Source organism: Myripristis murdjan, chromosome 21 (genome assembly GCF_902150065.1).
Source record: "Myripristis murdjan chromosome 21, fMyrMur1.1, whole genome shotgun sequence".
Classification (NCBI taxonomy): Eukaryota; Metazoa; Chordata; class Actinopteri; order Holocentriformes; family Holocentridae; genus Myripristis; species Myripristis murdjan.
This window is the reverse complement of record NC_044000.1, coordinates 12,030,642-12,046,207: the sequence shown is the minus strand read 5'-3', so window position 1 is coordinate 12,046,207 and position 15,566 is coordinate 12,030,642. Positions and strand designations below refer to the sequence as shown.

Genomic DNA, 15,566 nt, shown 5'->3' with positions numbered 1-15,566 from the left:
AATGTGGTCTTGCAGATACATAAAATTACATTTGCACTCATTCGCCCACTATTACAGGCAAAATATTCATTGTAATAAGTAATTTTGTCTCATATTCAGTCTCACAGTTTTTCATGAAACAAGTGAAAAACTGTGGCAGTGGGATGAGATAATCCCACTTGTTTCCAGTGCAGATTCACTTCAGAATAAACAGGATGAAACAAGGCAGGATAAGTCAGATCATCCCATGAGCATGAAGAAAATAATACTTGATTTGAAGAAAAAAAAATCTGGAGAGAAGTTAATCATCTTTGGAAACAAGTGGGATTATTTCATCCCACATTTTTTTCTCTCCCAAAACCTTCCAGGTCAGGTGAAAACATGCATGTTGCACCAAATGTAAAGCACTTTGGGTTACCTGGCCTTGACCTTGAACTGATGACTCTAAACTGCACATAGTTTGTGTGTGACAGTCAGTGGTTGTAAATAATTTTATAGGGTAAATTATCTATTAAAATAGATGGCCTACATAAAACAATAACCTCTGCCAGGCGTGCTGTCAATTGGAAACCCATTACTGTAGGAAGGTGCTTTTGACTGCTGAACCATAATTAATAATATCTCAACCACTCCTCCAGGCTCAGTGGAAATAAGAATATGTTCTTTAACTTAATTAAGCACGCTTAATAAGATTGGATCACAGCGTATTTTGGCTCGGCAGGTGCTGTCTCCAGGATATTTCAGTGGCCCGCTGTGAAATGATTCAGTCTGTTCAACCATCATCTCATTACACAGCGCTGGCTGTCAGCGCTCACTGCTCACACACACATGAACAGGACACTCCTAGGTGTTTGTGTTTTTTTTTTTTTTTTTTCTGCAAACAGATGGAATGAAGGGCTGTGTGTGTGTGTGTGATGGACAGCTGTCAGGTGAAGCTGTGTATCTTCTTCAACCAAGTCAAATGACAAGGTGTGTGAGCAGCTGACAGCTGTCAAGAGGAGTTAAGTATTGCTGTGGATGTGTGCACAGATGCCTGTAGTGCCCTTTGCACAACAGGCATTTGTTTTTGAATGGTGTCAGAAAGTTATATCAAGGAACCCCCTGCTTTTTGATCACATGAAGTACATTCTTTCAAACAGTTTCTGAGGGCAGATAAAAGATCATGAGTTTCATTGTTTCATAGAACTGCATAAACAGCCAGACTGTCCTTGTTAACCACTTCACACTCGACAGCTAATTGAATCCTGCAGATGAAGGAGAGGAACACTTACTAATGAAACACACACCTCACTTTTTTTTTTTTTTTTTTTTATTTATATCCTCTTTAATATATCTTAAAAAATGGATATACAATCTGAGAAAGAAAAGATTGAGGATTTGAAGAGAAAGAAGGGGCAGTCAAGCTTCTCCCCTGGCCCGAAGACAGAACTAGTCCAAGCTGAATAACATTCTGGAAAATGTACTGCTGGCTGCCAAAATAAAGGATGGAGGCAGATGTGTGTTACAGTGAAGGTAACATCACATAAAGGCTGTAAAGTGTAGAGTGCTGGATTGGCATACATTGAACATCACACAGCCTTTATTCCTGTGAAATCACCCTGGAGGAGGCGACCTCCATCATGCATCTCTTTAAGATGATGGCAATTATTCAGGATGGCTTCGTATTTTTTTTTTTACTGGAGTTAAACACGACCCTGGAAGAGGTTCACATGACTAAAACCATGTTGGGAAATCACCCTGGCTCTCACTCACTCACACACACACACACACACACACCTGATTTCAATATACTTGGTATCTGACAAAATCTCAGGTCCTTTATTTTGGCAGAGGCCAGTATTGACATTTTTTTTTTTTTTTTTTTTTTTTTTTTACTTTCCTTCACTGAAACAAAACTGATATTTTGGGGTGTCGAGTCCTGGGCTGGTACAACAGAAAGAGAGGGGCAAGAAGGAACCAGAGCATGCTAACAAGTCACATCATCAGTCAACACATCTGTTTTCATATAAGCGCACATACACATACGCACACACATCCACAAACACACACACATACACACGTACACACACACACACACACACACACACACATCTGCAGCCTAGGTTTTGGGCCAGCGAGCTAAAGTTCCTGCTTTTTGCTTTAAATAAAGGTTTTGTTTTCTAGCTTGAAAGCCACAAAAATAAAAGCTGTTAGTTCTTTGGAATCTTTTTAAAAGTGAGAATGCATCCTATACAGTAGAAGCTTTAGCGATGAACAAGTAACTTTAACATACTGGCCAACAACTTACACTGCAGACACTGAAAGCATACAAAGACGTGCAGGCGTAAAAATGAACCCACATACCTGCACATACTCAGGATAAACTATCCATATACACACACACACACACAAGCGCGCACACACACACCATCTTCTACAAACAACTATTTTGTGACATCTTCAGCAAAATGCACCACTGGCGGAACACATACACTTTGCCTCATGCAGACATGTGAACACGAAGCTGAGGAGAGTGGAGACAGTCGTTATGTTCAGAAATACTGTGCACACATACATACAGGAGGCACGAAGCTAGCCTTGGCCTAGCGAAGCAACACACAGGTGCACAAACACACACACACACACACACACACACACACGCAGGCTCACTGACAGACATGCTCACCCATACAGACACACAGAGGCAAAGAAACACAAGTGCACACAGGAAAACAGATTCATGCACACGTGCGCGCACACACCCACACAGACAAAATGGACAATAGACGGTTCCACATACAGAAAGACAGTGACTACAGACAGTCCACACACACACACACAGAGAGAGAGAGAGAGAGAGAGAGAGAGAGAGAGAGCGCAATGGCCCTCTAGAAAAACACGTTGCATCTTAGCTTGGGCTCTCCCCCACAGGAGCACCCAAAGTATGAATGACACCCCCAAAAAGCTGTGTGTACGTATGTGTGTGTGTTTGGGGGTGAAACAGAAAAAAGACAGATGGAGGAAAGACAAAAAGGACAGAGAGAGGGAGGGGAGGAAGTGTGAGCAAAGGGAGAAACAGAGCACTGTGCACAAAAGTCAAAATTTAGCTGTGGCGTTTGCAGTAGTAGGAGCAGTAGAAGCCCAAACTGGCTACTACTTTGTAATAATCACAGTCTGTGGCGTCTCTTCCGTCTGAGCTCTCGGCTGCATCCCACTGGTGAACAAACAGGTGGATGTCCACACAGCTGGATGTCCACAGACCGCCCAAGTGCTCGGGGCTTCCAGGGCACATCTGGTTCCTTCATTTATTTTGTGTCTATGGTGAAAATGGTTAAGGTTCCTAGTTCCCGCTTGCCAAAAATTTTGTCATTTAAATAAGATGTAGCATGATATTAGAAAGATCACAAGGTGGATGTGTGACAGACTCCAATTTTTAAATATAATTTTGTTATAAAATGAAGACCAGCAACACATCCCGAGATGCTAACAGCAATGTCCACTCCTGTAATGCTGTGCCAGCTATTGCTAAACATTTTTTTTTTTTTTTTTTTTTAGACTTTTTTGGACTTTTTTTTTCATTGCAGCTGAAAATATATTCCACCCTTCAACAAATAAAGACTTCCATGCTACATCCAAGAGATATTAAGAGAAGCAGTCAGCGTTGACCTCAGAGCAAGTCTGAGGCAGTCATTTTGTAGCCCAATGCGTTTTGCAATTCTTCTGGCAAAGGTCATGGAACTGGAAATCCTGAAACACTTTACTGGTTTATACATGAGTGTGTGTGTGTGTGTGTGTGTGTGTGTGTGTGTGTGTGTGTGTGTGCACATGCGAGGAAAAGTAAAACGCAACGTGGTGGCACTGGTCATTCACATGCTGTCTAGTGGGGTTGAGGGTGCAGGCTTTTCGACATTTGTAACAACAAGAGTGTGCGCGTGTGTGTGTATACAAATAGGTGTGTAGATATGTTGACTCTCCCAGTGCATGATGGGATACTGTGTGCATGTGTGCGTGTGCTTGCGTGCATGTGTGTATACAGGTGTATTCGCGTGCACTTCTTCTTTAACAACACAAACATGGCAGGCACTGGAACTGAGAAAACACGGCAACAGATATTCATTCTTTCTTGATTCGTCAGATCGGTTTAAATAAACAGCTGAGTGTGATTGGTTTAAATTTCCGTGCGGGCAGGTTGAATTTTCAAATCAAATCCCTTGCCGTTCGTTGCCATGGCTCGTTTCCGATTGGCTCAGAGACACCACGGGGAAGCGGCGTCGTTGGACGATCCTGCCGTGATGAACAGGCGTTGCAGTCATTGTACCACTCATTCAATTACAATTAAAGCATTATTTTCACTTCCTCTGTAACACAAGTCCAACCTCAAACACACATCTGTCATTTTTTTCTTTTCTCTCTCTCTCTTTTTTTCCTGCAATGGGGAGTTTAATGCAGTCGGTTCAAGGGTGGGGGTCGGCGCATGATTGGTCAAGGAGAAAACAGGGGCGGGGTTAGGAGTCAAGAGGGTAAGCTGTTGATTCGCACACACAGGGGGAGCTGGCCGGGACAAGCAGAGGCAAGGTGGAGCAGTTTGGTTGGTTGGTGCAGGAGGTTGCAGGTAGCCGGTGACGCAACGGGATGCTTCTATCATCTGGCGTAGTGCTTGATGTAATCTTGAACCTTATTCCGAAAATCCTCCTGAATGGGGAGAGAGAGAGGGAGAGAGAGAGAGAGAGAGAGAGAGAGAGAGAGAGAGAGAGAGAGAGAGAGAGAGAGAGAGAGAGAGCACAAGTTAGATATGAGAGTGGAAAATAAGAATAACATGCTTAGAGTGATGGTAACCAATTGAAACATATGAATGAAAAAAAAAAAAAGCTATTTGATCGGTCTGTCAATATATAGGTGCAATATGCAAAATTTCCGAGGGTGAGTTGAAGGCAATTTCGTGCTGTCCATCTTTATTCTTATATAAAATCTTATGAATATGAACAAAACAAATTCAAACCACCTGAAAAGGGAAAACATTTTAAAACCAAATGATACTTGTTTTTTGGCATTCATTACCTTATTGAGTTGAACAAATAAAGCAATTACTGCTTTCATCAATGTCCTTCCTGTATGTTCCTGTGTTTATGGGTTTCCTATAAATCAGTTTAATAGCTCAATTAATCATGCGGACTCCAGACAGACAGAAACATGAAGGGGGCAAATGAATCTCAAAAGGCGCTACCCTTCTCTGGTTTGAAGAGGTGTTCCTACCAATTATTTCAGTATGAAAATCTTATTAAAACCTTATTAAAACCATTTAAAAATCTACCACTGCACCCAAATAACCTTTGTAGCTGCTTTAATAAAAGTGGCTAGAATACACTGTGTTTTGCATTTCAATTTTTCCCTAGTAGTCTGCATGCGGAGAGCCACTTGAAAACAAAGATTACGTCCAAAACGGGAAACTTGGTGTACACGCTAGCCAGTCTTAGAATGTTCTTCTGAAAAAGGTATCGCAAACCGAGCATTTTGTCAATAGTTATGGGCTTGGATGGTGGTGTTTATTTTGGATTTGTTTTCGGCTGCCTCTGCATAGGACTGACTGCTGGCTGGGCAGGGTCTCGCTACAGTGCAGACGTTTACTGTTCGAAAGGTAGTGCTCGGTCTCTGAAATAAAGTAGTTCTGTTCCAAATGGAGCATTTCTGTTATTGTAAAGATTGGTTTGTGAACCCTCTTTCAGGAGAATATCCTGAGATCAGTAAAAAGCAACGTTATCTTGTTTTTTTCAAAGCTATCTACAATTGCCCCAATGACTGATTGTAGCCAAGTGGGAGCCTTGCAATACATCGATATCAGGATCAACACTGAAGCTACTGGTGAAATTACGGTCTCTACGTCTAAAGGGGCGCTCACACTGAAAGCGACAAAATCGCCTGTGGTCGCTCGATTCGCTTCCTTCGCGTCGCCTGCAGTTTTCTTTGCAGTTTTCCGCAGGCGCGATGGAAGCGACGGAGGGGGCGGGGCAGGTGTGTCAGCGGGAGTATAGACTATATGTAGGTGCTGTATACATGACTTTTTCCTTTTAACTAAGACATTTTTGTAGGCTACCTTGTAATCAGGGATGTTTATTTACCTTAAGTTTTGGAGGTAACTTCCTCCTTCAGAAAGGTCCAGCTGACAGCCGGAGCAGCACCTGTCAGATCCGGTAGACCTGACCTGACCGTGTTGCCGCGCACTGTGCGGTGCTGGCCAGCACCAGGTCTGCCGGATCTGACAGGTGCGCCGCGCATACAGACTGCCGTGCTTTCATTATAAACCGACTTTTGTTTATATGCGGTTGCAGCAGCACAACGGACAGCAGCACAGACAACATGGTTCATTATTGATTGCGCAACGCGGCCATTCGCTGGTAATCGCACTGCGCGCATTAAACGATTTTGCGGAGGCAGGGGGAAAGTTGCATGATTTACACCGTATCCACGTTCGCGCTGCGTGTGTGACCGTGCATGTGCTCGTGCATGAACGCTTGGGCGCGGTACAAACTTTGTAATGTGAGTAGCCTCTAACTCATTCATTTCATTGGATAATATGCCGGTGGGATGAGTGGAAGTCCCTGATTGATCGAAAAGATTCTTCTGATCGGCTGGGCCTCTTGTAAAAGTGGCCCAGCCGATAGATCACAGATAAACAGAATCGTTTTTAGTCAAGAAAAAAAGGCTCTTAATGAGCACTTCAGCGTGAGAAATCGGAGGTGTGGAGGTTTTTTTGTTTTTGTCCCTGTATATTTGTTTTTGTCCCTGTATATAAGCAAGCTTGAATCATAGAGCTCTGGAAAACCAGAGACCACAGTTATCAGTTTCTCCTCCATCTTCCATCCTCCTCCTCTCTCATACTCCGGTCAACTTTTGCCGCTGTGGCAATCCAGATCGGCTCGCTATTGGCCGTCGCCTCGGTCGCGTCGCTCCTCATTTGCATAAAGTTGAGATTTTCTCGCCTCTGTCGCTTTCAGTGTGAGCGCCCCTTAAGGATAATGCGAGACGATCTGTAAATAGGGCATAGGTTCCAAAACCGCGAACTTGTCCTTTAAAAATGTTTCCTGAAGTCACTGTACAGCTGAATGCCTGTGCTCTGTTGCTCCATGGTTGACTGACTTTGCTTGGCCCTTCTGCACACCCCCCCACCCTCTATATCCTCTATTTCTAAATTCTCCATGTCTTTTTCCTTTCTTGATCATGTCCCTTCTGGTTGTACTTGCCCTTTCCACCCCATCCCTCTATTTCTCAATCTCCCCTCCACTGCTCCATACATTCGTCCCTCGTAGTTACGTCTAGCCTCGTTTCAGACCTTTCTGCCCTCTGTTCTCCTTCCCTTCTGCTGCTTCTGTGCTGCCTTGTTCCTCCTCCCAGCAATCTATTTTTTCTCTCTTTGGCATTCTTTCAGTCTGCGCTCACTCTCCTGCTCTCCTGTCTTTCACATGCCTTCTTTCTGCCCATCAACCCTTGCTCCCAGCTACATGGGGCCAGCTGAAGTCAGACATAGCTCACGAGACAAATCAACTGCTGCCCTGCTAGCCATCTCCCTGGTGGCCTGGGCTTCCCGTGGGCTTTGAAATGAAATAGACAGGTCTGGTTAGTTTGAAATGGACAGCGCTGGGCCCTCTCCCATTCTAGTGTCTACAAGATTATACTTGCCTTTGTCTCCGTTGTGTGCTTGAGAGTATCACTGCTCTACTTTTCATCAGTGGACAATGCATCCTAGCGTTGGGCTGCTCTGAGGAAACTCAATCCTTATTCACTGAACTGGATGTGCTTGTGTCTCCATCCTATCCATATTTCAGAGGCTCTAAATTTCATTTTTGCACCAAACCATCAACAAAAATCCACAAAAACACAGTCCCCCCACATGGTTTATTTTCTTATCTAAATGCTGCAGACTAGACTGCTATTAATTTGGGATGCAACACATTTTCTCTCTAAAAATATTTTTTTTTCCTTTTTCATCTATCCAAGACAGTGCATTCCTCAACAAAAGGAAACCTAGAGGCACTGCAAGTGGGAGAACCAAATGTAATTGGGTTCACTGGGTCATATACTATCAGAATAGTACACAAGAGCAATTCTTTACTGTTATTAAGGTGATGCAATCAGTACAACAGACTGGCAAGCTCTATCTACTGCATTAAAGGAGCTGCAGTCTCATTGTTAGTAATGTCTCTAAGGGTATTATGGCTCTCAGACAATTCCTAATGCTTGTGTATTGTCTGAAAATCTTCATCTTAGGCAGAATACATATATAATATTTAGCTTCCTGGTTACCACAGGAGTTGGCAACCAATAAGGCCTAAATAGCCATGCTTTACAGGAATAAACAGTACAGCTTGAGCACGTCTTTGCCCATTCAGATTCCTCATTTGTAACTTCCTAGTGTGCGGTAATAAAAGAATTACATGTGTTCTTTATAAAGTAGGACTATACCTGTAGTTCTTATCAAACACAAACATTCCCACTTCTCACTTTTCATTCACAATAAAATGCTCCCAAATCACTGACATTCTGATATTTAAAAAAAAAAAAAAAAAAAAACAGTTCACATACACATATCCAGGCCCCAGCCTGCACCAGAGCACACACACAGCTTATTGTATCGGATCCGTTAGCAACAGCTCAATTCACCAATGTGAAGTACTTAACATTTCAGCCTGCAGAGACAATGCACATCCACACCTAGCTGCCCTGACACATCCATTTGTCCTCCCCAAACCTCTTGCTAGTTGCTTTCCAATAAATGCACCAAAAGACCATTTATCTTATTTATTTGTGAGAAAAATAACCTTCCAAAGGGTTATCATACTTAACTCTCATGTCCTCCTCATTTATACTATAAGGTAGGCCACCCCAAACACACTCCTACTTTCCCACTCCCCCCTCCTCCTTCTTAGAGCCAAAGCCCTCTCTCTCTCCTCCGTATTTTCACTTGTTGCCCTGTCATCCATCCGTCACCGTGGGGCTGGATGATGACTAAATCTCATCATGCTCCATGTGTCCTGCTGTGGAACATGAAATTTCATATTTCGGTCTCCCACACTGACATCACAGCACTGATTTACACCAGAGGTCCAGTAGTGAGTCAGTCACGCGCACATTCCTGGGGGCTCCTGTTTAATCACTAGGGTATATGCGAGGGAGAGAGAGGAAGAGACAGGGAGATGAAGAAAATGAGACAGAGGGAGGGAAAATAAGATGAAGAGAGAAACAAGCGACGAAGATGGGAGAAGGGGGGAGAAGGATAGAGGAAGGAAGATAGAAAGATGGGAAAAGAAAGAGAAGTGGAGGGATGAAGAGAGACAGGAGCTCTGGAAGCATGATGAAAAGCTGCCAACAACAACAGTGACTTCACTGGTGACGACAGCAGCTTCAATATCTGTCCACAGAGGGCCATTGGACCAGACCTATGCTGCTAAGGGATCTCTGTCTTTAATTGCTTAGTGTGGTTATCATGCACATACACTGCCTGCATAAGCACGTACACCAACACATGCATTTCCACACATGCAATCAGTCATTCATTCATTCATTCATTCACTCGTTCTCACACACACAAACTCACAAAGTTTGCCCTGCTATTAGGAAAGTAACCTAAACATACTGCAACACTAGAAAAACAAAAGCAGGATTCCATTCACTTTCAATGCAACTAGTTCAAAAAGTGGACTGTTTCAAAACACACACACTGTCAAACCTGGTGTACAGAAGGCTATACACAAGGGCTTCAAACAAACAAACAAACAAACAAAAAAAAACCTTAGGCACCATTAGCTACTAGATCCAAAATATTTTGGAGCCAAAACATACATACATATATATATATATATATATATATATATATATATATATATATATATATATATATATATATATATATATAGATCTATATCTATATCTATATAGATCTATATATATAGATCTATATATATATATATATATATATATATATATGACGAGGCACTGCTACTGTGTCAGGTCTGGAGAGGAAGGGATATAAGAAAATATGAGTCTTCTCTCAAAGAAGCCTGATGTTATGGTTTATGGGCACATATGCTAAATTATCTGGTGGAAGCATGTGTGCTGATGGTTTGAGCTATTTTCTGTCAAACCTTTGTTCATGCATAGTGCTGTACTCTCACACTGTGAGTGTCATTATTGACAGTGTATCCTCCTCCTTGGTTCCCAGTTGTACATAGCTAACTTGTTAGAAATGGAAAGATTTAACAGGAAGTCAAAAACAGAAACTACTTTTCAGGCTGGACTGAAACCTTTGGATTACAAGCATGCTACTGCATTTGCAACCTGCTAGTAGCTATTCTTGGTTACCTGTGATGCAGGTCACCTGTTTCATTGTGGTTGGCAATAGCTCAGCCGGGAGCAGCCAAGAGCAACCAAGAAAACACAAGAGCGGTCCAGTCTTGATGAGCATCAAATTGCAGGACTGAAATGTTCTTATCATAATACAAGAGTATATGTTGAGCATATTGGCGTGCAGACTCTTTCTCAAGACTTAAATTCTGCCTTAGTCCAAAGCCTACAAAAAGATGTGCATATTTTTGCATTCTTTCACACAATAACACACATCTGAAGTTGGTTTCAACCTGAAAAAAGCTTACCACTTCCAACGGGAAACAGCTGACCAGATGTGCACAAAGGCTTTCAGTCCTCTGACAATATGAAAGCATTCAGATGAAATCACCAAAGCTAAATAAACCATTATACTGTATAATTACACACTGCACTAGAATGAAAAACTGCAAAAACAGAAAAGCACGACTTTAAAAGAGTGAAACTTGTCCAAATTAGGTCACCTCATATAGATCAGAAAGAGCATGTGTCAAAGGGTGATGACAAAAAAAAAAAATGTACATCACCACTTAAAATGTTGAAAGGACATTCCCCAATTGAGATGCCCCTCAAAAATGTGAGCGATAGACCAAAAACGCCATAATGAAGGCTGGAGTAACACTTTTCATTATGAAATGAGGCTATTCCCAATTATGTATCCCCACACAATTTTGCAAGATTGGGCTGAAGTGCCAATTTGTACGTTCTTTTTCTTTTCTCCCTTGCAGCACTCCAATTGAAAAAGAAAACCGGCTGACACTGCAACTTTGTATTTTGTTCATTAGTTTCAGGACTGCAAGTAAACTTTTGCTAAATCTGTAGCTAACCCTCTCCTGGCTCTGCCACTGCATTATTTCACGCAAGAAAGGCAATTAACTCTCCTTTCCTTCAGCGATCTGTACAGGTGCTCAAAATATACCAGCATCAGAGGGATGATGATGGAAAATTAAACCCCGTGGGTACAAGTGACTAAAAAAAAAAAAAAAAATCTGCCAAAAGTTAAAGTAAAAAGAAAAGCCCCTTGATGTATCAGATAAACAGAACAGAAGAAGAGAGCGGAGGGGCAGGGAGGAGTTGTGCACAGGGGAGAGAGGGAAGAGGAGAAAGACGGTGGAGGGTGGGTTGGGGGAGCTTCAGAGCACTTAGTGCATCTGAAGGATCTCTTCCTCTAATAGCTCAGTGTGGATACCACAAACCTCTGCACACAGCAGTACCACATTTCTGTACACAGACACACCACCCTCCATCCTCCACTGACACATCCTCTGCAGCTTTAATAAATATGACAGCCAGCAAGAGGGAGGAGAGAGAAATCAAGGCTTTTAAACAGCCCCTGCAGTTCTGCCTATTACGCTCCCCATTATGAATATGAAGACAGCCTTTTTCTATAAGTTGCACCTGTCAAAAAAAGTGAGCCAATCACTTTCTTTGTGTGTTTGTATGAGGTCTGTGGTAGCTGAGAGATCGGACATCATCACAACCAAAAATTGAAAAATGTCGGAGCCATTTTGACACCTCTGATATCCAATTCACAAGTCATGCCAACAAAAAGCACCCTCCCGTGGCCTAATTACATCTGACTTGCTAGAGCATCTTCAAGATCACTAGTCATTCTTGCATTATCAGCTCAAAGTAATAAAAGAAACTAAGTTGAAATGTACTGCTAGGTAGTATGTTGCTCAATTAAATCTAAAGCTACAGGGGGATTTAATGTAGAATTGCTACTAGGTATTCCCGTTTTCTTTTTTTCGAATTAACTTCCAATCACTGCAGGGTTGTTTAAGTCCAGAGAAATCATTAGATTGATTATTGGCTCATTCCTATCTGCTGGTTAATTCCCATCTCTTTAAGGGTTTCCCGAGTACGGGCTAGGTATGAAGGACTAACCTATTACAATGTCAAACCCATTTTTTTTGCTTTTTGCTTTCAGAGGGCACATACTGTAGGCTATTATTATTTCTGATTCAAAAAGCAGACACTGCATTATTATTTCTGATTCAAAATACAAGTACCCTATCATTATTTCTGAATCAAAAGGCAAATGCAATAAATTCGAAAAGGCAAAAATATACTAAAAATATACTCGTACTCTATTTAACTGCATTTTCTAGATAAAGACCGGAGGAAATATGAAAATACAATAGAACGTTTAACTACACCCTGCTCATTTTATTTTACTTGCCTTGGTGTTGTAAATTATCATGCAATAATAATCATACATCATGAAATCAGGCTTTGGATTATGCTTGATATTATTGTTTTATTATACGGGAGACAACAATAGAGGGAAGATCAGACAATATGTCTTTAGGTGGACAAGGTTTTATAAAAACATGATAAGGTGAGAGCTGAAGTCTCGTCCTCCAGCTAATGAGACATCCCCCTACTGCTTGACGGCGTTGTCTGTGACTGGAGCTGGTCAAATCCCTGGTGTCTGGTTTTAGAATGGTTGTTTACCTCCACACCAATGGTGACAGAGACTGTGTGTGTGGATGCGCGATGTTGTGAGAGATGTTGAGCTGTTTTCACACGATGGCCAACAGCAGAATACTGCTCTTGCAAGTTTCTAATTCCAGTGATGACATGGGGTTCACGGTGTAACCTCTGAAGGAATTAATATTTCCAAAAGGAAGAAAGTCTTAATTCCTCCTAATTCTTCTTAATTCCTCCTAGGGAAATGCCAAGGAAGAGAGCCTCCATTTTCCCAAGTTAACATAGTGAACTTTAAATCAAATTTTATAGATGATACTCTGGTGTCCCAGTCCTGTGAAGTGGTGCGAAGCTGCACTACAAACTATCCAGAAAAACTGAAGCACAGAGAGCACTGCAAGAGCCACAGGGGGCGCCACAAACACCAAAGGTCTTAAAACTGGCTTGACCAAATGTCGTGAAACGTGGGACATGCGATACCAGGGGGCATATTATGCTAAATTACAAATTTAGTTAAAATTACTTGTGGCGAGCATGGCCTATAACATTTTATCTGATAACTCTGATTGCTATTCCACAGTACGGGTAAAAAGACATATGCATTTTTTTGTCACATGCTTACAGTTTACATACAACTTGTTTCATTAAAAATATGAGTTCAGCGACAGTGATGTGGAAACTCTATTATCGCCAAGTGTGAAACTGGGGAAGTTGCCATTGAAGTTGCCACAACTTTGTAAAGGAATGTCTTTGACACTTCATTGCGTGCGTGCTGTAGAGAAGAACATGAGCAGAGAGATATGGTCTCCCGAGGCGACCGCAACGACTTTCCTTGCAGGATGGATTTGCTGTGTCCCACATTCTGCATGGGTGCTTGGCCGCCTTGCATGCCTGCTTACAGCTATATTTGATCTCATTTTAAAATGCTGAAAACATGTATTAAAAAATAGATTAAAGACGCTGCTGCTGTTGATGCTTAGTGCTTCTGCTTCATCAGCGTTTCATGTAACTTCCAACCAACTTTGATGTCACTTCCTCCTGTGGGACACTAATGACAGAACTGCAGCGATCACTCTGTTACTGAGCGCTGCAGAGCTGTGCCAGAAGTACCAGAAGTAAAACGCGCATGTGGGTGTATATGTGTGTTTTCTTTTGTGTATGAAGCTGATTGACTATTGATTGGAGAAGCAAAGGCACCTGGGAGACCAAAAAAAAAAAAAAAAAAAAAGCAAGAGAGCAACAGCGAGAAACACAGAGAAGCTGACAGAAATATGGTCTCTGGAGCTGACTGGTACAAGATCAATGGAGATTTATAGGCCTCCATTAGGATTCAGGGGGTGTAGCTGAACCTTGGAGCTTAACAATCAGAGTCCTTCTAAGGTCCCACTCTGCTCTGCTGATACCTGTGCTTCACAGACCATAGCAAAGAAAAGGATACAGAGCATACTTCCTGGTATGACAAAATAATCTCTATGTTCTAAGTTTGTGTTCCATAAATCTCATGAAACACTGAGTTAAACATGGACTGAAAGCACTCCTCCTTGAGAGATAAAAAGTCAATTAGATTTCTCCTGGAAAAAAAATCCTGTGGCACACAGCTAATGATGTGTCTTACATTTCTGGCAAAAGCAGCAGCAGCAGTGGTTTGCTTGGATTTACAGAAATACAAGAAAATCTGGGTAGGTGTCACGAGCAGCGATAGGCACCATAACTGAACAAAGGACCGAGCTGTAGCTACAGAAGCTCAAGCCTCAAATTCCAAGAAAAAAGATATTACCTGGCTAGTGACACTGGATGATTGTAAAGTGATCTTGATGACTGATCAGAAGTCCAACACAAAAACACAAAAGCAAAGCCCATTTAGCACCAGGAATTTCATCAAAAATCAATAAAATGCCAAGCCCATAATAAACATCGAGCTCACTACTTGCTCTGATGGACAGCATTAGCATTACCAGGAAAGGGTGGTAGTTTGATTTTGCCTAGACATATGAATAATTTTAGTTAGTTACCTCAGACAAAAAAATATTTTCCATGGGAAATCTGATAATCCAGAAACTAGCCTGTGTTAATCTGCCAAACACCACCATCGGTCACCTTGTGGAGCTTTTAACATTTTCTTAACGGATCAGTGTGCCTTGGATGTTTTTTTTTTTTTTTTTTTAGAAGTTTGCCAGTGGTGTTCTACACAGGATGTTGATTTTGAATTGATCCAACCCTCTCCAAAGAGCACCTGATTCCTGTTTGCCTGATTGAGGAACCACGCTTAACTCCTAATCCCCCCTATTCTCTTGTGCTCCAGGATGGCGTTGAATGCAAGTGCAGTGACCATGTCAGATGCAACTCATCATGGTCCTGTGGACACGCGATGTCATCCCTACTGTGTAAACCGCTGAGATGACAATGAGTTTCTTCTTTCTTTTTAATCCTTTCGCTGATATATGATATGTATCTCGATACATGTGCGTGTAACTTTCTACCTTTACCACACAATCAATGTTGTTAGCAAAACATACAGACAGGGAAATATACAGAGACGATCAACCACAAATGATTTTTTCTGCTCTGCTAAAGCTGGGAAGCAGCCACTGCTGCATTGCTCAGGGGGCAGGGAATAGTGTTACAGTGAAAATTCAGATCTCTCTCTCACAGACTGTCATACTCGCGGGACCGCCGCAGCTGCTCTGCTATTTATGCCTTTTTCCGGTCTTCAGGAATGTCATTCACAAAAGCAAATTATTAAAAAAAGACCATTATTATTGCGATGTTCATGATAAAGCTTTACTTTATATCTCCAACAAAAT

The 15,566-nt window shown here is 41.9% G+C and overlaps 1 protein-coding gene across 1 annotated transcript in view; it reads right to left on the bottom strand.

The window, feature by feature from the left end:
* Positions 1–1,785: 1,785 nt before the first annotated feature.
* Positions 1,786–15,566, bottom strand: part of ube2f (ubiquitin-conjugating enzyme E2F (putative)) — a 64,669-nt gene continuing 50,888 nt past the window's right edge. The window contains exon 10 of the mRNA XM_030080418.1: positions 1,786–4,650. Coding sequence (XP_029936278.1) covers positions 4,600–4,650 — 51 coding nt within the window. The 3' untranslated portion in view covers positions 1,786–4,599. The remainder of the gene's footprint in view (positions 4,651–15,566) is intronic.